The sequence below is a fragment of the Schistocerca cancellata genome, chromosome 8 (assembly GCF_023864275.1).
Source record: "Schistocerca cancellata isolate TAMUIC-IGC-003103 chromosome 8, iqSchCanc2.1, whole genome shotgun sequence".
In the NCBI taxonomy this organism is placed as follows: Eukaryota; Metazoa; Arthropoda; class Insecta; order Orthoptera; family Acrididae; genus Schistocerca; species Schistocerca cancellata.
This window is the reverse complement of record NC_064633.1, coordinates 187,661,119-187,688,505: the sequence shown is the minus strand read 5'-3', so window position 1 is coordinate 187,688,505 and position 27,387 is coordinate 187,661,119. Positions and strand designations below refer to the sequence as shown.

The following is a 27,387-nucleotide window of genomic DNA, read 5'->3' as shown; positions in this document are numbered from 1 at the left end:
ACAGCAGATTGTTGAGCATCCCTTTAATAATTGTTCCCCATAAAGCCTTCTACTGAGAGCATTAGCTTATGCGCAGTAACAAATGCACGGTGTGAATATTTGTATGACATTGGTATATATTCTGGTTGGCTCTGTAAATCATCCTTACAACGTAATTATGGACACTTTAACCCCCCCCCCCCCCAACCCTCCCTCAATCTTGTTCTTAGCAGAGTTATCTTCTGCAGATGACTCCACATTATCACAGTATGTTGTTAGCAAGAACAGACTACTCTTTCTGCAAATCAGATGCAGATATTACAAACTTATTAGTTTTTTTTCCCTTGGTCAGAAGCTCATCTACTCCATTCAGGTCACAGTACTTTGGACCATAATATTTACTGCATTTTACCAATCTCCTACGCAGAAAGGGTGTTTTTATATCATCTCATTTACTAATTTTCATTAATGTATCGTTGCTGCAATGGTGGCTGTACTTTTTGCAGATTCAGCAATTGCTAACATTTTCCACTTATCACTGATGGTTTCAACCAAAAGCAGATGAAGAAAGTGTTAAGAATTTTTCTCCTGATTGCTTGTTTTTTGTGTGTCCTGTTTCCCCTTCCCTATTGTTTTCCCTTACCTGCCTTCCTTGATAAACGCATTTAGCATACATTATATTTGTTATGTTTCTGGCATTGTGACACTTAATCATTTTAGTCCACTCTTCTCCTGTTTAATGGAAATAAGTTCTTAGTAACAAGAAGTGTAAAACATGCAGTAAACCTCAATATTTCTGGAAAGAGAAAATGTTTTATTTTATCAAAGTAGTTTTCAGTGTTAAAGTAGATTTCTGATTATTGTATTTTATAGGGACGAAGATCAGCTGCAGACTCCAAAAAGAGTGAGGCAGATGATGATGATAATTCAAGCACGCATGATGACGATATAAATGTGTATGAAGAATTATTTACAACTGTAATGACTGCAACAGATGCAGATAATAGACCACTTCATACGGTTTTCCAGTTGCTGCCATCAAAAAAGGTACACTCTCGTGATTTACCTTATACTAGTTCTATAAGTGACATTGGTACTCTCATATGTGCATAATTTAGAGTAAAAGTAATTCCTCTCTAGAATAGGAGAAGCATTGAAACGTCGAGAGGCACACAGCTAAGACTGAAACTTCAATAGCATATGGATGATTCCTTAGAGCGCATATGCACACTCACATGCACACACAATCTATATGGCTACATTGTGTTTACTGAATGTATAATGCTTGAACAGTAATTTGGCAAGTAGATTGGGGTGAGTGGTTCTGTGAAAAACGATAGGTTCATGCAATGCATAATGAAGATAATGTGGAGAGTGATCCACCATTAGACACCGTGGGACCCATCTTGCACACACTTTCAAATATCCAAGAGTGTGGATAATTGCATCCACACTTTCTTTGCTGATTGACAGATGCAGCGTTAACTGCCGACTCGTAATGAGTCTGTCCTTGTGAATGACATCATCTCGCTGCAGCATGTCGGGTGTGACAGCTGTGGATGGTCTCCCCGCCGCTGCAAATCGTGGATCTCTTCCAAACCACCTTCTGATGACCTGACTCTTCATGCCTAGTGACTAACTGTACTTTTGTCGACAGCAGATGCTTCATGGACTTTGCACAAGCATTAGTGAATATTCCCCACAGTTTCTTTCTTTGCAGTGAGAAATTCAAGAACAGCACATTGCTTGTTACATACATCACCTACAGGTGCCATTTTGAAGCCGTCCTGCAGCTACGCTGTCTGTTGGAAGTGATGGAAATGTGGCACGCTCACACAGGAGACTTCAAATAATACACACTTCATGTTTCGCATTCGTAGCATTGTTTTTGGCTGAGAAAAAAATGCAGTGCCTTGCTTTCTGACCAACCCTCATACAATCACAACTACTGTGTGATGAGACAAGCGAGATAGTCAAAATATCTCAAACATGTGCCTCTAAGTTATATACAGACTGTAAAAGAGGAGAAGGGAATTCAATGTTTTCATCTAAACTGGGACAGAATGTTTGTCAATCCCAAATCCTGTACCAAATCAGCGCCACCTTGCTTGCCATCTACCCTCACATGCTCACCTTGCACATTCTTCGCAAAATCTCTAAACTAAACAATCCTGGACACCTCATTGTACCTGGTTACGGTGCTCCTATTGAGAGTCTGTGGTCTTACTGACCAAAACCACCAACCAATTGCCTGTGGCATAGCCTTTCATATTAAAGATACAAACCACTCATCACGGACTCTTGGACATCCCCATTGACACCTAGATCCCTACTGCCACCTGCCTGCCACCTCCCTATGCACCAACATTACCCACACCCACTTAGCCTTGTGACTCCTGAACACTACCTCTTCCAACATACTTCAGACTCTGAACCCATCACCCTCATACATCTAACTAGTTACATCCTCACACATAACTTCATGCATTGGCCCATGTTCACATTGGACTTCATTTGCTTCGTAAGGAAACTACTCTGTATTTGATCTATTGCTGTTTCTCAAACTATTTAAGGCCTCAAAACTGACCGTTGGGTTGGGAGTGCCTTGTCATTGGCACTGACGATTCTTGTTATTGGCTTCCAAAACACTGCTCTATATTTACAGCAGAGCCCTTTGCTCTCTATTAGGCCATGCAGTACATCTGGCGACACAGGGTTATTAATTGTCATATGCTCCTATTCTCTGTGTCCTTCAGAGCCTGTGTGTGCTGTACACAGTCCATCCCTTAGTGCAACAGCTTCAAAGAAGCTTCCATTTGCTCGTTCTTGAGGGAGCGGCTATGACGTTTATGTGGGGTCCTGGTCACATTGGTCTGATGGGATACAAGGCTGCTGACACTGCTGCCGAGACTGCTGTCCTCCTACTGCGGCCTGCTAGCTCTTCAATTCCTTCCGATGATCTCCATGTCGCCATCTGTTGATAGATGGTGTCATTTGGGCATCACCACTGGTCTTCTTCTCCATGGGAACAAGCTCCGAGGGATTAAACCGTCTCACAGTAACGTGGCCAACCTCCTGTCGCCACGAGGAGAACATTTTGGCTAGGTGGTGCATTGGGTTCTGTCATTTCAGCCATTGTCATGTGTTAGGTAGTGGTCCCCCACCACTAGTGTGCTAAGTGTTGTCAACCTTTGACAGTTCACCATTTCCTGCCCAAATGCCCTCTTTTTGAACCACTTAATCTTCTAGTGTCTTGCTATCTGATTTATCGGCCATTTTAGTGAATGGCACATGGACTGTTGACCGTGTTTTAATTTTTATCGGCCATTGCAGTATGGCGAAGGACATTTAATCTTTAGTTTGGTGCTTCTGTCGTCTCTAATGCATATTTTGTGGACCATTCTCTAAGAGGAAGTCTTTGTTTTTAGCTCTCTTTCCTTCCCTTGATTGGGCTTAATGTGTAGTCACTTTTAACTTCTTTTTCGTATTAGTGTTCTAACTTTCTGAAATGGGCACTTATGACCTGAGTTATATTTGTGCTCAACAAAAACTACTAGTCCTTTGAGGGGAAAGTATATAAACAAATCTGAGGCATGACCATGGGCACCCGGTTGGCACATTCATATTCCTATCTGTTTATGGCCCACCTAGAGGAAATCTTCCTAGCCTCCGAAACCCTTGGCTGCTTCAGACTCATTAATATCTTCGTGATCTGGACACTGGGCCATGACCTGCTACCCAGATTCCTTCGTAGCCTGAACACCTTCTCTCCCATTTGCTTGTTCTGGTCTTCCTTCGACCAAGAGGCCACCTTCCTGGAGTGGACCTCCACCTCTCTTATGGCTCCATTCATACTTAAGTTCATATAAAGTAACTGTATTTTAACATTCGTTATTTTTCCACACACAACAATTGCTCCCATATAGTCTGTATATGATACATCTATAGTGACAATAAGTATCTTGCGTGGTATGCTACCTGTAAGAACCAGCTGCAAAGTTTCGCTGGCTCTTCTATTTCCTTTGTTTTACTATTACTCGCGTAACAACTAATATATGAGATAAAATATGTTGCTGTGAAAAGAGTCCCGAAATACCTTTTAGTGATGCTGTGCTGTGACTTTCTTTTGATAATTAATTTTTGACAAAACAAAATAGATTATGCTCTTATTGTTCTGGATCTGGCTTTCTATTAAAGGAAAATTTTTTCATTACTGTAACTCGCCATAAAGTTCAACATATCTTTCTGACTTTACAGTTATTGAGAAGGTTACTGAAAATCATTTCTTTATCAATACTGATGTTACAGTATGCAATGTTTGTTCAACATCAAAATTTTGCAGTGGATTTTTGTTAACAGTAAAACCCCAATAAGTACCATGAGAATATGAGACTATTATCAGAGAAAAAGATGTTTTTACTATAAGGTTTGCCAGACCAGAACTGCGCACAGCAAGATTTCTTTTATGTTATAATTATCTTTTTGCGCTGTTAATAATATATTATTAGCAGCCCGCGTCAACCTGTAAAACACACCATAAAATCTGCTGCTCTGCTCTGCAATTCCAAAAGCTGAAAGAAATAATTTGCAGTTGTTTCCCGCGACCGGCTGGGGAGTGGCACGGCACCCGTCTCTGCTCCTCTGCATGGCTCCCCGTCACAACGCATGAAACAAATATTCCACATCGGTGTACTGTCTTTAAGGGTACAGATTATTAGCTGTGGAAGAAAATGCAACTTGGTTAAAAGCGTTTATTGTTCAGTAAGCCGTCTTTTCACTGGTCTGCACAGGATGTTTGGGCATGATAACTGGTTTCTTGTGGCTTCACAACTGAATTGCATTGTGACACTGGTATTTAGGGTTTGTCACACACACGTTGTACTACACACTTTCATTTGTTCTCACGGTCGATATGCTGCCAGAGCGTCTCTCAACACGCGAAAATGTTTCGGATCACACACACTAAATGTTTCCGTCGAGCGATGTTTGTTTGAATCGACTCCGAACGGATCACTAACTACCGTTTTTATACACAGTAAATTTATTGTCCGTTGAGCACTGCACTATGACAGTTAGTCACTCAACACTTGACTTATCCCGACGTATATATATTGGTGCAGATACAACAGTCATTTTCTGTTCCTGCTACACACAATATTCCGCCCTTTCCTAGATTGTTTATGCACACAGTTTATTTTTAGTGCATATCAACTGTTCTTAGCATAATCACTCTCATCTATATCAAGTCCATTGTGTTTACCATGTCATTACACACTTTTAGTATTGTTACTAGGCATATATGGCTTTTTTAAAATTATTTAAAGGTGTGCAATTTTTGGTACATAGTTTTCTTTTCCTTTTTCGGTGTAGCTTTCCAGGTTATCACCAATGTAGCAAACAGATTTTACCATGTGCATGACAGCTGGACTTGGGCATATTGCTCAATAAATACTTCATTTAGTATTAGTATATATATTTTTTTAAAACGATCTGTCCTACAGGACCACAGTGTAGTTTCCGCGTAGATTGACTTGATTCGCGTACCGCGTAATTAATATTCAAGGACGTGTACCAACTACACAGGCTTCAATTGAAGCATCGATGCATACAAAGCGTAGGTTACCCGGATTGGGTTTGTCTTTGATTGAATTCTGCTCCAGTGTCGTTCTCAGTTCACTATTGGCAGTAATGTTACATCACATAATTGTTTCGTACTACAAAGTCATTTTTTGTGCAGTAGAGACTCTTTCTCAGGGTTCCTTCATTCTAACACAATTACACCTGTTACATTACTATATGAAATCTCATCATTAATTGTACTTACTTACTACAAATGAAAAATGATTTAAGAAATTATTCATTACTTTGTCAACAAAAAGATTGTTCATTGCTTGATGAGCGTATAGTATTTTAATGACACTAATTGTCTGTAAACAAAGTCTTCAATTTGCATGCTATTGCCCAGTTTGTTAATTCTACTTTCATGCTATGCTTACTTATGTCTTGCTTTCTCAAAATTTTGTATACACACAAATTCTTTCTTAAAGCTAACATACTTATACTCTAAAACACAATTGAAATCTTCTTACTGCTAGTATTTACATCTGATAGGTCATTGAATAAATAATTTTACATCTTTACGTGGATACAGTCCTTTTATTTTCCCCATCTGGGGGTGTGCTAACAAATAGCTACATTCGTGTGGCACCTTTATTACTTCAAAGGGCCCTGAATATATCAATTGCCACTTACTATTTTGCTTTAGGGTTGCAGAGGATTTGGCGTGGTTACGAATAAGCACCATGTCCACTACATTGTATTTCTGTTTGTTAGTTACACCTTGGTCGTACTTCTTTTTTCTTTTTGCGGCACAACTGGTTAAGTTGTCCCATACCTTTTTTATCTTTTCCTCTCTTGTTTCTGCCCTGGCTGGTAGTCTCGGGAGAGACGTGAGCCATTCACTCTGTGTCTCATCAACCCCTTTCAATATCTCTTCCGGTGGGTATCCTGTACTTGAGTGGGGTGTTAAATTGTGTATTTGTACAAATTTAGGTACCAACTCAGGCCATTTTGTGTGTCAGTTTCCAATGTAAATTCTAAGGAACTTATTCAATTCTCTGAATGTTCTTTCGACTAAACTTGCTTCTGGATGGAACCGGGATACCAGAATATGCTGTATACCTTGTTCCTGTAGATAATTTTTCCAAGTGCGACCCGTGAAATAAGTGACATTGTCAGTGTTGTGGCTTCAGGCTTTCCCACTTGAGGCAAGTATTCTTGATTGATCCGTCTGACTATGGTTTTGGCAGTAGCTGATTTCATACAGTAAATTGTCAAGTATTTGGAAAAAATATCGTACACTGCCAGTACATATTTCATACCTCCCCTGGCCATGGTATAGGGACCTGCTACGTCCAAAGATACTAATTGAAGCGGCCGGAGTGGAACTATGGGATGAAGTTCAAATTTTGTGGACCTATTATAGTGTTTTGCTTTCTGGCATATAGCGCAAGTCCTAACTGTTACCTGAATTTGGTGTTTCATTCGGGGAAAGTAGCAGTATCTTGCGATGAGTTCTGCGCACTTCCCAATCCCTGCATGGCACCATGCCAAGTGCGCATGCCATATTGCGACTTTGACGGACTGGTTAGGTATGCATACTGTCCAGCAGTCTTCCTTTGTGCTAAGTTTATGGTACGAAAGATTGTCCACAATTTTAAAACCTTGCTCATCTCTATTGTTGGCACCATTTTCAATATTACTAATGATTTTTGCCCATATCGGATCTGATCTCTGTAGTTCGGACATATTTTTACACATATATAGAAAATCCTTCCTGTACGCATTGTCTCGTACTAAAAGCACTTTATACTCGGCTGATTGTTCTAGCATTTCTGCTAACTCCGGTAATCCTACTGGCAGTCGCGACAAAGCATCCGCTACTATGTTATCTTGGCCTTTTATATACATAATCTTTATTCGGTATTCTTGTAAGGTAAGCATCCATCTCCTTAGTCGGGTCTGCCTGTTTAAATTTCTCTAATACTCTATGCAGCAATTCCTTATGTTCGTTCCAAGTAGCAGTAGCGATTACCAGGTCATCAACATGTACTGTGATTTTTTCTAACAAGTCTGGACTCAGTACCGTGTCTAGAGCAGTAATAAATACTCCAGCACTTACATTCAACCCGAAGGGAAGTAGCTTGAATTGGTAACTTCGCCCTCCGAATATGAAGGCATGGTATATTCCGATAGCAGCTGCATTAACTGTTACTTTTGTATGTTGCTTAAACTTTCATATTCCTGTACTTTGGTTGGAAATGCATCAACATTTGTTTCAAAATTTCTATCTTCCATACTAGGATAATAGAGATCTGCCACATGTGAATAATCATCTAGGTGTAGTACCCAGGGGTTCCTACATTTGATATTAATTCGGTTGCAACATGGCACAAGTACCTCCTTTGATTTCATCATAGACAATTCAATCCTCCTACCTTTATTAACTATGCTTAGTTTTCCAGAGGAGAGGTCGATCACTGTGTCCCTCTCACGGAGGAAATCTACTCCCAGAATGCAGGCCACCTTTAACCCTTTACAATGAGGAACGAGCTCACTATGGCTTCGCCCGCCTTACAAATCTCCACCTGCACCTGGTACTTAACTAATTGGCTCTGTGCACTTAGAGCTCCACACACCTTGCAACTATTAACCGGGAAAGTCGGTATGCTACGTCCCTTCCCCAGCACTTTAAACAGTTCTGTACTCATTACACTCACTGAGGCACCTGTGTCGATGATTATATTCACTGCAACATCATTGATTTTCGCTTCTATTATGGCTTGCACATTTTCGTTGCTATCTTCATTACATTCATGGGGTTTGGTCAGTAGATCTTTATCCATACTGATACCGTTGTTGTATCGCAGCATATGTATTCCAGGCATATTATTGTCATTCGTGTTGCTCTCACTCCACCCCTCAGCCAGTGACGGAGAGCATATCGTGGCCGATTCTAGTTTGTTGGATGGCTTGCTTGCGAGGTACTTGTACGGCTATTGTCCGCGACCTCTACTATGTGTACATTTTTGATTTGTAGGCCACCACGACTGCGCAATAGGCGCGTTTTGCAGTGGTGGTCTGTTGTTATTGTACCGGTCATTACCTTGCCGTTCTGGGCTTGGTCACTGATACTGATTCCAATTGTGATTACTGTCGCTGTAATTGCTATGCCACTGACCTTGCACATTTTTCCAGCGGTTGGTCCCGGGCGGTCCGGAATCGTACCAGTCATCAAATCAACACTTTTTATTGTGGGACGGCTGCCCATAGCCGTTCTGACCTCTACCATTATTACCATTTTGCGAGTGCTCTTGCCGCTTGTTACCGCCCCCACCATTTCCATGGTTGTCGTTTTGTGCACTATTATTTCTGTCATGTTTACACCCTGCTCCATTGTTCCGTGAATGATCACACGTTGCTTTTGCATCTTCCTGGATTAAGTCTATTGAGTCTAGAACAGACAGGAAATGTTCCATGTCGTTCTCTGGTACGTGTATTAGTTTCTCTTTGATATTAATGGGTAAATGTGATTTTATGAGTCTTATTGTGTCTCTTGGTGAGATAGGCTCATCCCAGTAGCGCGTCTTGTTTATATACTTCTCGAAACACCGTCTCAGATTCCCAAGACAGGGTGAGTACGGTTCAGGATTGTATACTTCTTTTCTTAGCCGCTCTTGTATACAAGGCGACCAGTATTTTGACAAAAACGCCCTTTCGAACTGTTCATATGTCATGCAGCTGTCTGCTACTTCCGTAGCCCACAACGCTGCATCACCCTGAATGTATGACATTACCTATTGAATTTTCTGTGCTTCGTTCCACACACTAGGCAAGATATTTTTAAAGCTTTTTATGAATACTACTGGGTGTACTGACTTCCATTCAGTAGTAAACATTTGAAACTGCCTATTTTTGATCAAACTTTCTTCAACCAATATTTTTGGACTAAACTGGTTTGCTCCTGGGACATAGGCTGTGTGCTCCAAACCGAAGCTACAGCTCTTCGCATTATCGCCTAAAGATTCACTATTGTTGCGTCGCGCATAAGTTTGTGCGTTGCCAAAAACATTGGCTGTTGGTGACATAGTTTCATGTTCAAGATGTTTGCTGCTCTGTGCTAAACCCTTTTCCAAGTCAGATATCCGTTTGGTAATATTCACTTGCCACTGCGGAATATCCTCACTGTGTATTTGTTTGATGGTTTGCACGTCGTTCTGTACTTGACTACTTACTGCAGTACTGATCGATTCGGAATCTCTATCTACCATGGCTGCTTGTCAATTAATATTTTTGTCGATCTTGCACTCCTTCGTTTCTAGCCATGAGTTGAATTCGGTTTCAATTTTAATCGCTTGTTCGTTCCACTTCTGCTCTACAAGCTGTGTGGAATCTATTTCTGGCTTTTCTAATCGGTTGGCCAAGACACCTATCTCGTCTACAATGTTAGTGTTTGCTACTTGCAGGTTGTTGACATGTACAATCAACTCCTGCACGGCCTTAGGTATCGACTCATAATTATGTTTCATACAAGCAATCTCTCTTTTCATAATTTCTAACAATTGCACAAGTTGCTGGTCACGCTTAGCTTGCTGGCGATCCTGTTCAGCTTGCTGGCGATCCTGCTCAGCCTGCTGGGCAAGAAACTTTTCCTCTAGCTGGCGATCTCACTCAGCTTGCTGTGCGAGAAAGCTTTAAATTTTTTCGTCCTTTTCAGCTTGTTGTTGCGCAAATTTTGACTGGTAATCCAGCACGTGCTCTAATATTGCCTGAAGTGAATACCCACCAGGCAGATTACCACTCTCTGGTTCCTGCTTTTCTGGGGGTGGTACAATTTCTTTATCTACATCTCCTTGTGCACTGGTGGGTGGTGGCACAACTTCCTGTGCCTCTGCCCCCACATTTTCGCATGGTATATCCTCAAAGAGTACTTGTACTGCTTAATGCACCTGTTTCTACATTTCCTGCACTAACTAATGGCTGTCCCTCAGTATCCGTATTGCTCGGACGTTGATTGCGCAATTTAACCATATTCACAAATTACCTACTTGAACACAGGATCTCACAGTTTTGCCACATGCACATAAAATATGATAATTTATCTACAATATATTGCACACTAAAAATTACTATCTACACTCAATTTTGCCCTGTCAAAAATACTTATGCCAAACTATGCACACCTCTAGCGATATGAGATCACTTCACTGGAGTTAAGCTTCTACAAACAGGACAACTACACTGTAGTCTTACCTTTAGTTGATCTGATTTTGGGGTTCGGCCGCTCCCGGACTATGTAGCTGTTACAGTTTCTCAGTAGTATCAGGATCTTTTCATCTGACTCGCTTGCAGTGGTGCGTTTTTTCATGAAAGAATTTTTGTACATTCATTAATACATGGCATTAATCATGAGACACATACATCCATACATTGATCACTAAATACATATATATTTAAAAGAAAGATGATTAGACTTACCAAACAAAAGCGCTGGCAGGTCGATAGACACACAAACAAACACAAACATACACACAAAATTCTAGCTTTCGCAACCAACGGTTGCCTCGTCAGGAAAGAGGGAAGGAGAAGGAAAGACAAAAGGATATGGGTTTTAAGGGAGAGGGTAAGGAGTCATTCCAATCCCGGGAGCGGAAAGACTTAACTTAGGGGGGAAAAAAGGACAGGTATACACTTGCACACACACACATATCCATCCACACATACACAGACACAAGCAGACATTTGTGAAGGCAAAGAGTTTGGGCAAAGATGTCAGTCGGGACGGAAGTACAGAGGCAAAGATGATGTTGAAAGACAGGTGAGGTATGAGCGGCGGCAGATTGAAATTAGAAATTAGCGGAGATTGAGGCCTGGCGGATAGCAAGAAGAGAGGATATGCTGAAGGGCAAGTTCCCATCTCCGGAGTTCTGACAGGTAGATGTTGGTGGGAAGTATCCAGATAACCCAGACGGTGTAACACTGTGCCAAGATGTGCTGGCCGTGCACCAAGGCATGTTTAGCCACAGGGTGATCCTCATTACCAACAAACACTGTCTGCCCGTGTCCATTCATGCGAATGGACAGTTTGTTGCTGGTCATTCCCACATAGAACGCTTCACAGTGTAGGCAGGTCAGTTGGTAAATCATGTGGGTGCTTTCACACGTGGCTCTACCTTTGATCGTGTACACCTTCCGGGTTACAGGACTGGAATAGGTGGTGGTGGGAGGGTGCATGGGACAGGTTTTACACCGGGGGCGGTTACAGGGGTAGGAGCCAGAGGGTAGGGAAGGTGGTTTGGGGATTTCATAGGGATGAACTAAGAGGTTACGAAGGTTAGGTGGACGGCGGAAAGACACTCTTGGTGGAGTGGGGAGGATTTCATGAAGGATGGATCTCATTTCAGTCATCTTTCTTTTTAAATATATTTTTCCCACGTGGAATGTTTCCCACTAAATACATATATGTATATAACAATAGACAATGAAAGAAAACGCATGAAACAGTTACTATTTTCGTGGCCACTGCAAATTCTGCCCCACGCTTTTGGGCGACATTTTCGCTGGCTCTACTATTCGCTTTGTTTTACTATTACTCGTGTAACAACTAATATATGAGATAAAATATGTTGCTACGAAAAGAGCCCCGAAATACCTTTTAGTGATGCTGTGCTGTGACTTTCTTTGGGTCATTAATTTTCAACAAAACAAAATAGATTATGTTCTTATTGTTCTGGATCTGGCTTTAAAGGAACATTTTTTTGTTACTGTAACTCACCATAAAGTTAAACATATCTTCCTGACTACAGTTATTGAGAAGGTTACTGAAAATTATTTTGTTATCAGTACTGATGTTACAGTACGCAATGTTTGTTCAACATAAAAATTTTGCAGTGGATTTTTGTTAACAGTAAAACACCAATAATTACCATCACTAACACGAGAACATGAGACTATTATCAGAGAAAAAGATGTTTTTACTATAAGGTTTGCCAGACCAGTACTACGCACAGCAAGATTTCTTTTATGTTATAATTATCTTTTTGCGCTGTTAATATACAGGGTTATTACAAATGATTGAAGCGGTTTCACAGCTCTACAATAACTTTATTATTTGAGATATTTTCAAAATGCTTTGCACACACGTACAAAAACTCAAAAAGTTTTTTTAGGCATTCACAAATGTTCGATATGTGCCCCTTTAGTGATTCGGCAGACATCAAGCCGATAATAAAGTCCCTCCCACACTCGGCGCAGCATGTCCCCATCAATGAGTTCGAAAGCATCGTTGATGCAAGCTCGCAGTTCTGGCACGTTTCTTGGTAGAGGAGGTTTAAACGCTGAATCTTTCACATAACCCCACAGAAAGAAATCGCATGGGGTTAAGTCGGGAGAGCGTGGAGGCCATGACATGAATTGCTGATCATGATCTCCACCACGACCGATCCATCGGTTTTCCAATCTCCTGTTTAAGAAATGCGGAACATCATGATGGAAGTGCGGTGGAGCACCATCCTGTTGAAAGATGAAGTCGGCGCTCTCGGTCTCCAGTTGTGGCATGAGCCAATTTTCCGTGGGCTTCGCGTGAAACTTGCCCGCACGCGTTCGACTGTTTCTTCGCTCACTGCAGGCCGACCCGTTGATTTCCCCTTACAGAGGCATCCAGAAGCTTTAAACTGCGCATACCATCGCCGAATGGAGTTAGCAGTTGGTGGATCTTTGTTGAACTTCGTCCTGAAGTGTCGTTGCACTTTTATGACTGATGTGAGTGCATTTCAAGCACGACATACGCTTTCTCAGCTCCTGTCGCCTTTTTGTCTCACTGTGCTCTCGAGGGCTCTGACGGCAGAAACCTGAAGTGCGGCTTCAGCCGAACTAAACTTATGAGTTTTTCTACATGTCTGTAGTGTGTCGTGACCATATGTCAATGAATGGAGCTACAGTGAATTTATGAAATCGCTTCAATCATTTGTAATAGCCCTGTATTATCAGCAGCCCGCGTCAACTTGTAAAACACGTCATAAAATCTGCTGCTCTGCTCTGCAATTCTGAAAACTGAAAAAAATAATTTTAGTTCACTATTACCTGTCCGCTTCTTTGCGATATGATTGCTTTCATTAATGCAGTTTGAATGCGCCGCGGCAGCGGCTCATTCGTTCGTAGCACAGCTCTGCACCACGAATGATATTTAAATACCTGAAAATGTCTTAAAGGGATGGGATAAAATGCCAGGCAAGCTTATTACAAATCATAATGCAAGTTTTCACTAAGTAACTCTATTCGAAACATTTAAACAGATTAAGTTATTACACACCTTTCCAAATCAATGTCTAATGGCATCCCTCTCTCAATCTTGACAAAAGAATGCTACGCAAGCGTACAATATAACGTCACAGGCTCTTCTTACTCACGTAACTACAAGAAGACGACAGAGAAATTAATGTTCGGTTATTACTGTTTGTCGTAGTCACATATTCTCATCTTTGTCTGATATTTAATAAGTATCGTCTGTGGCGGTTTCAGTACTCGCCGACACAGATATTATTAAAAAAATCAGTACATAATTCTATACAAGAACAAAATATGACACATAATGCTTTCACTTTATTACATAAAGTTCACACAATCGTTGTCCACGCAATTACAATCATCCAGTTCAATTATTCTTTTCTCCTTGTCTTTTTTACCACATATAATACGTCTTTTGCTAAGAGACGTTACAATAGCCTGATTTGTGTGCCTGTCGACAACTCGGCACCTGTACTATTCTGTAATTTGTTACCTTTGTACCTTTACCTTAAATTATTTACATTGTGCTGAAAATTTCTTATGTTATAAACTATTAGTTAGTTTTGTGCTATGTTAACCCAGTAAATATATTTGCTTTGGACCTTGATATTGGCAAAATAAATAGCAAATTTAAATAATCAGTGTGTAATGCTAAACAAAATTTTAGTATGCATTAGACACGTTTAATTATTTTGATACTTCATCAGTTGTCTTCTTCCTGTCTTCTGTGGTGAAAATGATGATGCCAGTTTGTAACCCTGTTCACCAAATGTGCATGCCCTCACAGTTTTATTACTGCCTCTGCATAAGAATTTAGAGAGTAATCAAGGTGTTCTTTATTCCAGCGTTACCCAGAGTATTACGAGGTCATTGAAAATCCTATAGATCTGAAAATGATTGCAACAAAAATACAACAAAATAAATATCAAACATTGAATGACCTAGAGAAGGATTTGCTTTTGATGACTCGCAATGCTTGCCAATTCAATGAACCTGGATCGCAAATTTATAAGGATGCAAAGGCATTAAGGAAAATAATTTCCGGTAGGAAAACAGAGATTGAACATGGAAAGCTTGTTGGGGCAAAGGGTAGTGAAAGAACAAGGTAAATTATCATTTAATCAAATTTATAAGTTTAGTGATGTCAATCTGTGGTAGAATTTTTAAGCACCTATGTCTACATCTATACTCCACAAGCTATTGTGAAGTGTGTGGCAGAAAGTACACCCCATTGTACCAGTTACTAGGATTTGTTCCTGTTCCATTGCTGTATTAAGTGTGGGAGGAACGATTGTTTGAATGCCTGCCTGTGAGCGTGTGTCCTTGCGTGTGTGTGTTTAATTAATGTAATCTTATCGTCATGTTTCCTATCTGAGTCATAAGCAGGGGGGTTTAGTATATCCTTAGAATCATTATTTAAAACTGGTTCTTGAAATGTAAGTAGGCCTTCTGGGGATAGTTTGTCTATCTTCAAGAGTCTCCCAATTTGTTTTCTTCAGCGTTTCTGTGACACTGTCCCATGGGTCAAACAAACCTGTGACCATTCATGCTGCACTTCTCTATACATGCTGTATACATTTAGTATCCCTCTTTAGTTCTATTTGCTATGGGTACTATCCACACTTTAGCAATATTGTAAAATGCCTCAAACAAGTAGTTCATAAACGGCCTCCTTTGTAGAATAGTGTTCTACCAATAAACCAAAGTCTACTACCTGCCTTACCCATGAGTGAACTTGTGTGATTATTCCATTTCTATTACTACGAATTGCCACTCATGTGCACAATTTTACATTTCTGAACATTTAAAGCAAATTGCCAATCTTTGCACCACTTTGAAATCTTATCAAGATGTGACTGAATATCTATGCAGCTTCTCGCAGACAGTACGTCATTATAAATAACTGCATCATCTACAGGTTACTACTAATATTTTCTGTAAGGTCATTATTATAAAACATGAACAGCAGGGTACCAACACACTTCCCTGGGACACACCCGAAGTTACTTCTACATGGGACGATGACACACTATTGAAGAAAACGTGCTGTGCCCTTCCTCTCAAAACATCATCTTTCCAGTCGCAAATTTCTCCTGATACCGACACAATCGTACTTTTGACAATAGGCATAGGTGTGGTACTGAGTCAAATGCTGTTTGGAAATCAAGAAGTACTGCATCTACCTGGCTGTGTTGATCCTTGACTTTCAGGATGTTATGTAAGACACGTGCAGGTTGGATTTTGCATGACTGATGTTTTTGGAATCCATGATGGTTGGCATACCTCATGTAGTTTGAGCTCAGAATACATTCTAAAATTCTACAACAAATCGATGTCAGGGATATTGGACGGTAGTTTCATGTATCACTTTGACTATCCTTGGTGTAAACAGGTGTGTCCTGTGCATTCTTCCAACTACGGGCTTGGTTGTTTGTTCGGGGGATTGACAATAGATTACAGCTAGAAGAGGGGCTAACAGAGCCGCAAATTCAGTTTAGAATCCGATAGTGATTCCATCGGGCCCTGCAGCTTTGTTTAATTTTAACAATTTCAGCTGTTTCTCAACACGACTGTCACTAACACTTCATTCATCTTTTCAATGATATGAAGATTAAATTGGGGCAATTTTACTGTGTTTTCCAATGGAAAGGAACATTAGAAAATGGAGTTCAGCATTTCAGCTTTTGCTTTCTTATCTTCAATTCCAGTTCCTGTCTCATTTGTGAGTAACTGGAAACTAACTTCAGCACCACTAACACTCTTTACATACAACCAAAATTTCTTTAGGTTTTGTGAATGTTCATTTGACAATATTCTGCTATGGTTGTCACTGAGTGCTTCATCCATTGCTCTCTTGACAGCCAAACATGCTTCATTGTTCATCTCTTTATCTATAGACCTATGCTTTATTTTACATCTGTTATGCAGTAATCTCTTTCTTTAGGAGTTTCCTTATGGTGACTGTATATCATGGAGGGTCCCCGCCATTATGAACTGTTCTACAGGATACATGTCTGTCCAGTGAATGATCAACTATTCTTTTAAACCTGAGCCATAGTTCTCTACATGTTCCTGTCCTGTGCTGAAAGGTTAAAGTTCTTCATTGGGATATCACTCTACTGATTTTTTATCTAGTTTAATGAACATACAGGTATGTATCTTTCTAATGACAGTATTATGAGAAGGATAGATAGCTTCTCACCATATAGAGGAAATTTTGTATCACAGAGTTAAAAGAGAAAGATTGCTAAACATACGAGCGTTTTAGCCAAAATGCCTTCTTCTAAAATAGACAGTGCCTTTTGGCCAAAAGCTTGTATGTTGAGTAGTCTTGTTGTTGTGCCTGACTGTGACTAAACATCTCCTCTATACGGTGAGTGACTATCTGTCCTTTTCATAGTATTGTTATTATTCCATCCTGATTTTCTGTTATACAGGGTGAGGCAGCTAAGTCGTAACACCCCTTGTATCTCCCCAACCTTAATTGATACAAAGATGCTGTTTGGAAAGTGAATTGCAGGGATGGGGGCTACTTGAATACATCCACATTTCATGTTTGTCCTATTTTTTATTACAGAGATATGAGGCCATCTTTGGTTTTTTAAATGGAATCCTATGTTAAATTATAGTGTAGCATGATGGGCTTAAAAATATGGTTTCAAATATGTGTATATCATAATATTTAGGCGAAAAGTTTTTGAGACACAGATATGTTCTCATATTGTGTTCGTCCTTCGAAGCGGCATTGTCCGATGTGACCTTTCGTCTTGACCACGGGGAAATTTAACAGGGAAGGCGTTGTTTTCCTGCTTCTCGATAACGCCGCAAGGTGACGCACGAGGTAGCTGGAGAGAAGGGTATAAATGTGCTGCTGGGGTAATGAGACATCACATATCCATCACAGTTTCTTGAAGCAGATATGTACACCAACGAAGAAAAGTTAGATATGCTTCTAGTGAATAGTGAAAGCAGAAGAAATGCTGTTACAGCAATAAAGCGATATGGAGTGCTATATCCTGATCATGAGCGTCCTACATGCCAGCATCATCGGAAATGTCATTGTGGGGCCATATGTCATTCCGGTTATACTAAGTGGCAATAACTATGCACAGTTCCTGCAAAACGTTCTGCTCATTTTGCTGGAAGTGGTACCACTAACTACTCGTCAGTGCATGTGGTTCCAACATGACGGCTGTCCTGCTCACTCTTCCCGTGTGGCTACAGAGCTGTCAAATGAAAAGTTCCCGGATTGTTCGATAGGATGACACGCTGAAGTGAAGTGGCGAGCCTGGTCTCCTGATTTGACCCCTCTTGAATTTTTTCTGTGGGGAGCAGTCAAACATAAAGAGTATGCTCAAATACTAACTATGCCAGACGATATGAAGCAACGTATCATCGAAGCGTGCACTGATATCTCAGGTGACACCCTCGCAGCCGTTCACAGATCATTCGAACGTCGACTACAAATGTGCATTGCAGCAGAGGGGAAGCATTTTGAATCACATGCTTCAGTAAAGTTTCGTATCATGTACAGTATTTATTTTGCCTCTTTGTGTGTATTTGCTTCGTATTGTGATCAATAGTAAATATTTTCAAATAAAAAAAACAAATACGTATGAAATAATTGTGACCAATAAGGGCCTCCTCATTTACATCTGTATTTCTGTTACTTAAAATGTATTAACATCTTGTAGTATTTTAATACTGTATGTTGTGTACTATTTTGGTATCACAGTTGTTAAATAACGTATTACTATTGTCGAGTAAATGGGCGTGTTTGTGTAAGGACGGACTCGTGACGTTTACCATGTACTCTAGATAACAGGTAAGGTCGCATTGGACAACGTCGCTTCGAAGGATGAACATGATACGAGAACATATCTGAGTCTCAAAAACTGTTCGCCTAAACATTATGAGATACACGTATCTGAAACCGTCTTTTTAACCTCATCATGCTACTCTAAAATTTAACATATGGTTCCATCTTAAAAAAAAAAAAAACAACAACAGAGATGGTCTCGTATCTCTGTAATAAAAAATAGCACAAACATGAAATGTAATGTATTCAAGTAGCCCCTGTCCCTGCAGTTCACTGTCCAAACGGCATCTTTGTATCTATTACGGTTGGGGAGATACGAGGGGTGTTATGACTTAGATCCTCACCCTGTATATCTTTCTTTTTGTTTTAGTTGTCCTTTGTACTTTGATAATCATTGTTGCCACAGCTGCGCCGCAGTTACTGATACCAGTTTTGATGTGGACATCCTCAAAGAGATTAGGTCTACTTGTTGCCATTAGAGCTAATATATTTCTGCCACAAATGGGGTTCCAAACGATCTGTCTAAATACTGTATTTACTCGAATATAAGCTGCACTTTTTTCTGGTTTTTGTAGTACCAAAAACCACCTGCGGCTTAGAATCAAGGGAAAAATAAACGGAAGTTCTGAAAAATGTTGGTAGGTGCCGCCACAACTAACTTCTGCCATCAAATATATGTAGTGCTACACAGGCGTGCTTAGCAGGCACAAAGATAAATACTGGCACCAAAACCTCTGCGTCAGTAAATAAATTAAAAGAAAAGGTAGAAGAATGTAAATGTTATGCCATGTATTCTTTTGTGTTTGCTGCTGTCTCATTTATATCCTGTCTGCCTAATGAACTACGAAACTAGAGTGAGACAACAGCAAATGCGGAAGAATATACGTATCATGTCATGTTTATATTTGTATTATTCTTAAGCTGAATAGTGATACAGTCAGAAATGAAGCACGCAACTGACTAGATTTTTAAATCTAAGATGAATCTAATTTCTGTGCAGAATGTAATGTACTAAAGAGGCGTGTGCAAAGATTTTCAAACGGAGAAAAATTTTTGCTAAACTCTCGTTCAGAACATCTTCTATCATACGCAGTCTATTATTTGATTCTTGTTGGTAATTATCAAAGAAAGCAGCAGTGCAGGTAACAACAAATAGCAGTCTCTTGCCATCGTTTCGTTTATGAGACAATTTCTCTCTCTCTCTCTCTCTCTCTCTCTCTCTCTCTCTCTCTCTCTTTCTTCTTCTTCTTCTTCTTCTTCTTCTTCTTCCTTTTTTTAAATGTGAGCCGCGGTAGTGCGCACAAAAGCAAGCCATGCAATGCATGACACACTACAATAATGCATTTTCAGCTTAGAGTGACGTAAACGCCTATAACAAAGAGAACGGCACTTATCAGATCAAAGCAAAATAAGCAATCAATTCAAACCAGACGAAGCAAGTGAAAAAGGAAGTGTACCCGTATAAATGGAGTGCCTGACTCATAGCAGTGGCTACTGGGTAAAGCTTAACTCTTAAGCTTACGACTCGAACCAAACTACTGTAGCTGTATCTTCATCCATTTGACCCCAATTGTGTATCATGTTACAATGGACTAACTTTGTTTCGATTTGGAAGTGCGGTCTAAAACTTTTCTCTCCCCTTGAATTTCGAGTCTCAAATTCCAGGTGCGGCTTAGATTCGAGTAAATACGGTAATTTTCAGAGAATGCATTTAGTATTGTTCCACAGGATGACTTCTAACAGCCACTACTAACAAAACTCTAATTTTCCCAGTTGATTTCTGTATGTTAAAAATCTGCACTGATAATTACAGTATGATTGATGAACTTAGGTACAATTGAACTAATGTTTTCTCAGATGTTTTCAGTTACATCAGAAGGTAAGTTTGGCGGGTGATAGAAGGATCCAGCTACCATTCTGTACCCATCCCTGATAATGTGTCTTGCCCAAGCAATCTCGCATTTAGCTTCAATTTCTATTTTAGTGGATTTGAGTTTTTTGACTACTGCAACAGATACACCACTTCCATTTCCCTTTAGTGTCTCCTTTCAATGAACACTTAACATTTCCCCAAAAATATCACTGCTGTGAATATCAAATTTTAACCAGCTCTCTGTACCTAGTATATGTGAGCTTCACTGCTTTTCAGGAGCGCATCAGAATCACACTTCATTTTTAATGCTTTGGCGGTTAATTTATAGGATTTTAATAGTCTCACCTTTTAGGGGCCGTTCTGTTGGATCTTACGCAGGGTGTATACACCCCGGGACAACAGGGAAATCTGGGAAAAACTTGGAAATTTTTTTATCCGGGAGAAAATTGGGAAAAACCCGGGATTTATTTTGAGATTTCTGGGAATTTTTCATTGTTTCTAATGTTGAGTTAAATTTTTGTAATTTTGACTGGTAAGAACTGATGGTCTAACAAAGAATTTTACTGTATCACGCTACTACATAATAGTACTGCAGCAATAAAATGTAAACGACAGAATAAAACCAAAATAAAACTTCAGTTGCAAAGCAAATGTGCCATTTACAACAACAAAACACTGTGCACACTCAAGTGCCTGCCTAAAGCAAAGTGTGTCAAAGGTTTTAGGATGAAGACAATAGAATGCTTCGTAACAGAAAACTACTTCCAGTGAGTGCAATGCCATAACTGTTTCATTAAGTTCGTGAGCAGTTGCCAGTGGGCTCCTGCGCGTGCGCAGTTGAGTTACGTATGAGCAGTACCTTTCGCTTCTGACTGCTTGAAGTGTGGCTGCGGCAGCAGGGAGCAGTCATGCTACCCATAAAAGTTTTGTGGCACAACTAAGTTGCCACATTCGCAATGGATGTCTGTGTCTGGGAGCTATCAAGTGCATTAAAATAAATTCACGCAATTATGGAAGGCTAAAATATGTTTGTTTTCTGATTTTATTTTATTTCCACGTTTTCGGCGGTCAAGCATTAATCGCCTTGCACAACAACGAAGCTATTTTGGTCAGTTTGCTAAAGAAATGTGACTTTTATTAATCTTTTCCGCAGATGCTGTCAATTTATAAGAAACAAAGTGTTTTATTCCACACTTTCACAAGCTGTGACATTGTCACGAATAAAACAGTGATCCGAATATAGAATTAATTTCCTTTACTTTACGTCAGTGGTCACAAATTTTTTGTCAACAGCTTACTGGTTTTGGTCTGTTATGATCATCTTCAGATCTGTTTTATAAAAACAGTGTCCTAATGTACTGCAGCCATTGAGGCATTGCCAAATGTTAAATGCATTTAACATTTGACGATGCCACTATGGCTGCATTTAACATTTGGCAATGCCACTATGGCTGCAGTACATTAGGACACTGTTTTTATAAAACAGATCTGAAGATAGTCATTATATACCAAAACCGGTAATCTGTTGACAAAAAATTTGTGACTATAAACGTAAAGTAAAGGAAATTTATTCATTCCACACATTGGCTAGTTTTAACTGTTGACTGAATTTCAAGTGCGCATTTTCATCTTCTGGCACCTATGACATTATGTCATAATAAAGAACCAAACAGGAGGCAATACAGTACTGATATTCCAAGAAAATTTTCACCTCGGAAAGTGCACTGAAAAGCTTAATACCAGGTTGGCACCTGTTTCATTGTAAATCTCGACATATGAATGTGTCCTTTTAGTCGAATTATGCATTTTAGTGTGCTGATCTTGGAGTATCCTCTGATGTCCTATTTCTTTTATGATGTCATGTTAGAACTCTTAATGCTATATGTTTAGGAACATACAGGCTTCCTGCATCATCATAGCTGCCCATGCGCCATAGCCCCTGTTTTCTGATGCTCTCTGGCACCTGTTAAAGTGAAACCATGTCGAAGAGGTCGTGGGAAAATATTGTGAATGGTTCTTTGAAAAGCATTATTTTCAAAGGAAATTTCCTTTTACAGAAGATGAATTATGTTATATGTGAGAATGGGCTATGAATTTCTTAAATTGCAGAGTGTTTGAGTCTCATTTAAAACTTAAAACTTCGAGTAACAACCTCTTGAAATGATTTCGAGCCTAGATGACTAGACAGTTGTCATTGTTCAAAATTTTACTGGCACATTGGTGTGATGTATCTTTAAAGTGTAACACATGCAAGAAGGACCAGTATTATAAGTGAAAACGTAGCTTCTCTTGTAGCTTATTATTCTTAAAGATCAATATTATTTGTGAAAGTTTAGCGTTTCTTGTAACTACACTGTGTACATTAATTTAAACCATTAACTTTTCCTACTTGTGTGTTCACGTTAATTAACAGTGATATTGCTGTTGGCTGACTACATCAGGTGTCCTATGCTCTGAATATCTGCTGTCATCGGTTGGCAAGATCATGCAACATGAATTATGATTGGCGTACAAAAGCGCATTGCAATCTCTTACTTCGGAAATTAATGTACTGTGTTTGGTGGAATTCGAATTTATACTTCAGTAATACAAAAATACGCAGCGTATCGTAACATGAAAATATGCAGCATAAATGTTGCTGCACATCAAAGATATTTTCAAAACGTGTTTTTTTTTTCCCACTCCCCTTCCTTGCGGAGTTTTATTTTATAAAGTGCCAGGAAGTTCTATGCTGGTGTATAAAATCTTTACCATTCAAAGGACTGATGTTTTGACTGCTCCGAGGAAAACAACATTGTTGCTTATCACGGAAAAAGTGTATTTTCACCTTGGAAGAAGATATTTTCACATGGGGAAAAGGTGGGTTTTGGGAAAAAGTGTGTTTTTTTCTTGCCCGCGTATACACCCTGTTATACTTCTGGGTCTCCTACAGCTGTCATTATCTGGATTGCATAGTGTGTCACTTAATCTAAAAGAACTCTCATGTGCATGCCACACACATTCAGCTACCTGAGTAGTAGCCTCTGATATGTGTATTATACTCCTGACCCTTTTAGGAGGACCCAACAATTCTCAAACCTATGCTGCAAGTTCAGGAAGTCACAGGCTAGTGTGTCACTGGCCTTGAACTTTCTGTTTCAGTGTTTCCACTCAAGTTGGAACGAGGGGATCACAATCAGTTCTGGAGACAGTGCTGTAAATTGTGTGTACCATTGAAACTCCTTGCGCAAAGCTGCTCTTCTCAACCTCTGCCAGTCACTGGAATGATCCAAATATTAATTTGGAGCCCAGATGACAGGCATAGTTTCTATCTGATGTGCACCACAATTTACTGGTTGCCCCCTATTGCCTCAGTGGCTGCTGGAATAACATCATCAACATATTGCATCCCGTAAGGGTACCATTAGTTGCTGTATGTTTGAACCCCTGACAATTAATAGACCCCTCCCTTTGCGTTTGCCTCCTCTTGGCACAGGGCAAAGCAAGTTTCCCCAAAACAGGTGAAGAGAGTCCCACTGGCTCACTTTCAGCAAAAGATAGCACCACGAACTTGGTCAGGTGGACTGAATAATACTTGGATTCCTCCCTGGTTCCTGTCCACCCTGTACAGGATATTGCATATTATGATTTTTCTTGGAACCAAAAATGTACTCTTGGGATTAAACATGGAGTCTGGAAACAAGAGTTCTGTGAAACCCAGCTTCCTGTGTTTGGTCATGAGATCAAAGTGGCAGTAGGTACTGATGCCCTGATTAGTACCATGTTTATTGAATTGTGGAAAGCATCCTGTATAGTTCTTCACCATCGCCTAATGAAGGAAATACAGATGTAAACATTATATATGACCAGCTTTTTAACTGGATTGAATAGTTTCTAAAAAGTAGATCTCAGCATGTCTTTTGTAACAGAGATAAATCTTTAGTTTAGTAGGCTAACTGTGAAAGCATAATGGATGTGTTCTTCCAACTCCAGTGGTAACTACTACAAAAAAGCCATAGTGCATCATGGCATTATTTACTGTTAAAATTCAGTGTATGTATGTTCCTAGAGGAATCAACCATTATATTGTTTCTCCTGTACTATCTCTCACAAAGATTGCTAAAGGTAAAATTAGAGGGATTAAAGCTCATATGGAGGCTTATCAGCAGTCATTCTTCCTGCAAGTCATTCATAACTGGAGCAGGTAAGTCAGGAAATGGCAATAGTTCATGAAATACCCTCAGTTACACACCATAAGGTGACTTGCAGAGTTCAGATGTAGACACAGGTGTGCTTTAAAATTAGCTAGGAATATTTTTTTTTAATGTGTGTATCGACATTACTGGAAATTTTATTCACAAGGATAAGTACTGGCCAGTTGTTCTGTCTCTTTATAATTTTTATGATTTTTATCTACATACACATATGTAGCAATTCACATTTAAGTGTTTGGCAGAGGGATCATAGACTCACTTTCAGACTATTTCCTGACCATTCCACTCTCATATAGCATGTGGGGAAAAATAAATGCCAGAGTCTTTCTGTGCAGGCTCTGATCTCTTATATCGTATTATAATGGTCATTTCTTCCTATGTAGGCTGGACAGAGTGGCCAAGCGGTTCTAGGCGCTTAAGTCTGGAACCATGTGACCGCTACGGTCGCAGGTTCGAATCCTGCCTTGGGCATGGATGTGTGTGATGTCCTTAGGTTAGTTAGGTTTAAGTAGTTCTAAGTTCTAGGGGACTGACGACCTCAGAAGTTAAGTCCCATAGTGCTCAGAGCCATTTTTTTTCTTCCTGTGTAGGCGGGAGTCAGCAAAATATTTTGGCATTCTGAGGAGAAAATTGGTAGTTGAAATATCGTGAAAAGACTTTGCCACAACAAAAAAATACTTTTGTTTTAATGTGTGCCACCTCAGCTTGCATATCATATCTATGACACACACACTCCCCTGTTTTGCGATAATACAAAATGAGCTGACCGTCATTGAAGACTTTTGATGTCCACCGCCATTCCTATATGGTAAGAATATATTACTGCGCAGCAGTACCCCAGAAGAGAATGGGCAAGCATGGTGTAGCCGGCCTCTTTCATAGATTTCTTGTAGGTTCTGAAGTCTTTGGTTCATCTTCCCCACAACTTTCCTGTGTGATAGTTTACATTTGAATTATTTGTAATTGTATTTCCTAGAAATTTAGTTAAATACGTAACATTTCAACTGTTTGTTTGTTGTTGTGTAACTGAAATGAAATGGATTTTTTTAGTACTTATGCGCAGGACCTCTCACTTTTTATTGTTTGTCATGAATTTTCACTTTTCGTACCATGTAGATATCTTGCCTGAATCATTTTGCAATTCATTTTGATCTTCCGACTTCTTTACTAGATGGTAAATGGCAGCATCATTTGCAGTCAGTCAAACTAGCCTGCTCAGATTATATCCTAAATCATTTATATAGTCTGGCTCAAGTGAATTTGCATTTTGATATGATGTAGACGTTCTGTGTTGACACCATTGGTCCCCCCACCCCCCGTTAGTGTGTGGACGAGGGCTGATGGGCCTTAGTGATGGGCTTTAAGTGTATTTTTAATATTAATAATAAACTTTTTACACTGAATAGACTTGATGACTTATGGAATACCATGGTACCCCAGTCATTTATCTGATACCGGGCAGCGAGTGCTGGGGATAATACTGTAATCCAAGGTGGTGATTCTGCAGGGAAGTTCACACTTTCTTCATTGTTTACCGTCGTGTCAATAGATTTGTATGTTCTCTGTTCGTTGGGAATTTTCTTTTGAATATTAAAACTGATATCGTTGACAATACTTTTTAGATGCCAAAATTGCTGTTTCAAATAGCCAGTCTGGATTGGTATAGTTGTGAACAATGTTTGAATAAATTTGGTTGATGCGTTCGTTTTCAGCAGTGGCTCTGTTGCAGAAATTACTGTGTAATTTAATGAGGCTGGTAGTCTGATCAATAAGATGTGTGGCTTCACCTATTTGTGAAAGTTGTTGAGCAAAATGTGGTTTGTTTAGTTTCTTAGTAGTTCAACTCTCATATTTTTTGTTAGTCTCAGTGTTTGTATGTGTGGTCAGTGATGTGACTTTTTTAAGCAAGTGTTGATCTCGTCTGCTGATGGTGACTTGGTGATAGTTGAGTGTGAGTAGAGCTCCTCCCATCACTTCAGTTTCCTCGCAAGTTTTGTAATGTTTTGTCCATGGCTTTCAGTGATTTTTTTATGTGCCATAGTGGATTCATACTAGAAGACAACTTTAGCAGTTCAACCTGTCCAGATGCTCTTGAGATTTTACATACTGGGAATTGTCCTTCAGCTATATTCTGCAGTAGTTGTAGGGGGACTGGGCAAGTCCATCCTCCTTCCATAAGAGTGGGTGCAGTGTCGGATAATGCCAGTGCAGGTACGATGTGTTGTTTAGCACATATTTCTGCCATAAATAGATTTATTAGAAATGTTGTCACGATGCTGCATTGTGTGTCCAAGTAAATAACTCCACCAGTGTTGTTGTCAGTCTGGTCCATCATAATGTTGTAAATTTCTGTTTGATTGTCATTAAAGAATGGTTTGTTGTGAGCGATGAACTGAAGTAGTTGGTTGATGTTATAGCTTTTTCCCTTCGTAATTTCAAAGTTTAGCATACTGATAGAATCTTTTTGTGGTGTGTGCATCCCAAGTTGTAATAAGGTCTGGTTGTTCATTGCTGAATATTTATCTTCTAGATGAATGAGTGTTTCATTGAAGACATAACTGTTGAATTTGATGGTCAGGTCAGGATGAACCTGTCAGATTTGGTGCAGTACATCATCGCTCATACTCTCTTTGAAAGAGTCCCATAGCTGTTTTGGATTCATTGGAATACATGTCATT

At 39.7% G+C, this 27,387-nt stretch overlaps 1 protein-coding gene across 10 annotated transcripts in view; it reads left to right on the top strand.

The window, feature by feature from the left end:
* The window catches only part of LOC126095313 (protein polybromo-1), a 326,966-nt gene that overhangs the window by 44,243 nt on the left and 255,336 nt on the right, over positions 1-27,387 (top strand). For all 10 annotated transcript variants that reach the window (XR_007521952.1, XM_049910108.1, XM_049910110.1 and 7 more), the window contains exons 6-7: positions 853-1,026; positions 14,670-14,929. Coding sequence is in view for 9 of the 10 variants with exons in the window: in XM_049910108.1 (XP_049766065.1) it covers positions 853-1,026; positions 14,670-14,929 (434 nt within the window). In the remaining variant the exon portion in view is untranslated. The remainder of the gene's footprint in view (positions 1-852; positions 1,027-14,669; positions 14,930-27,387) is intronic.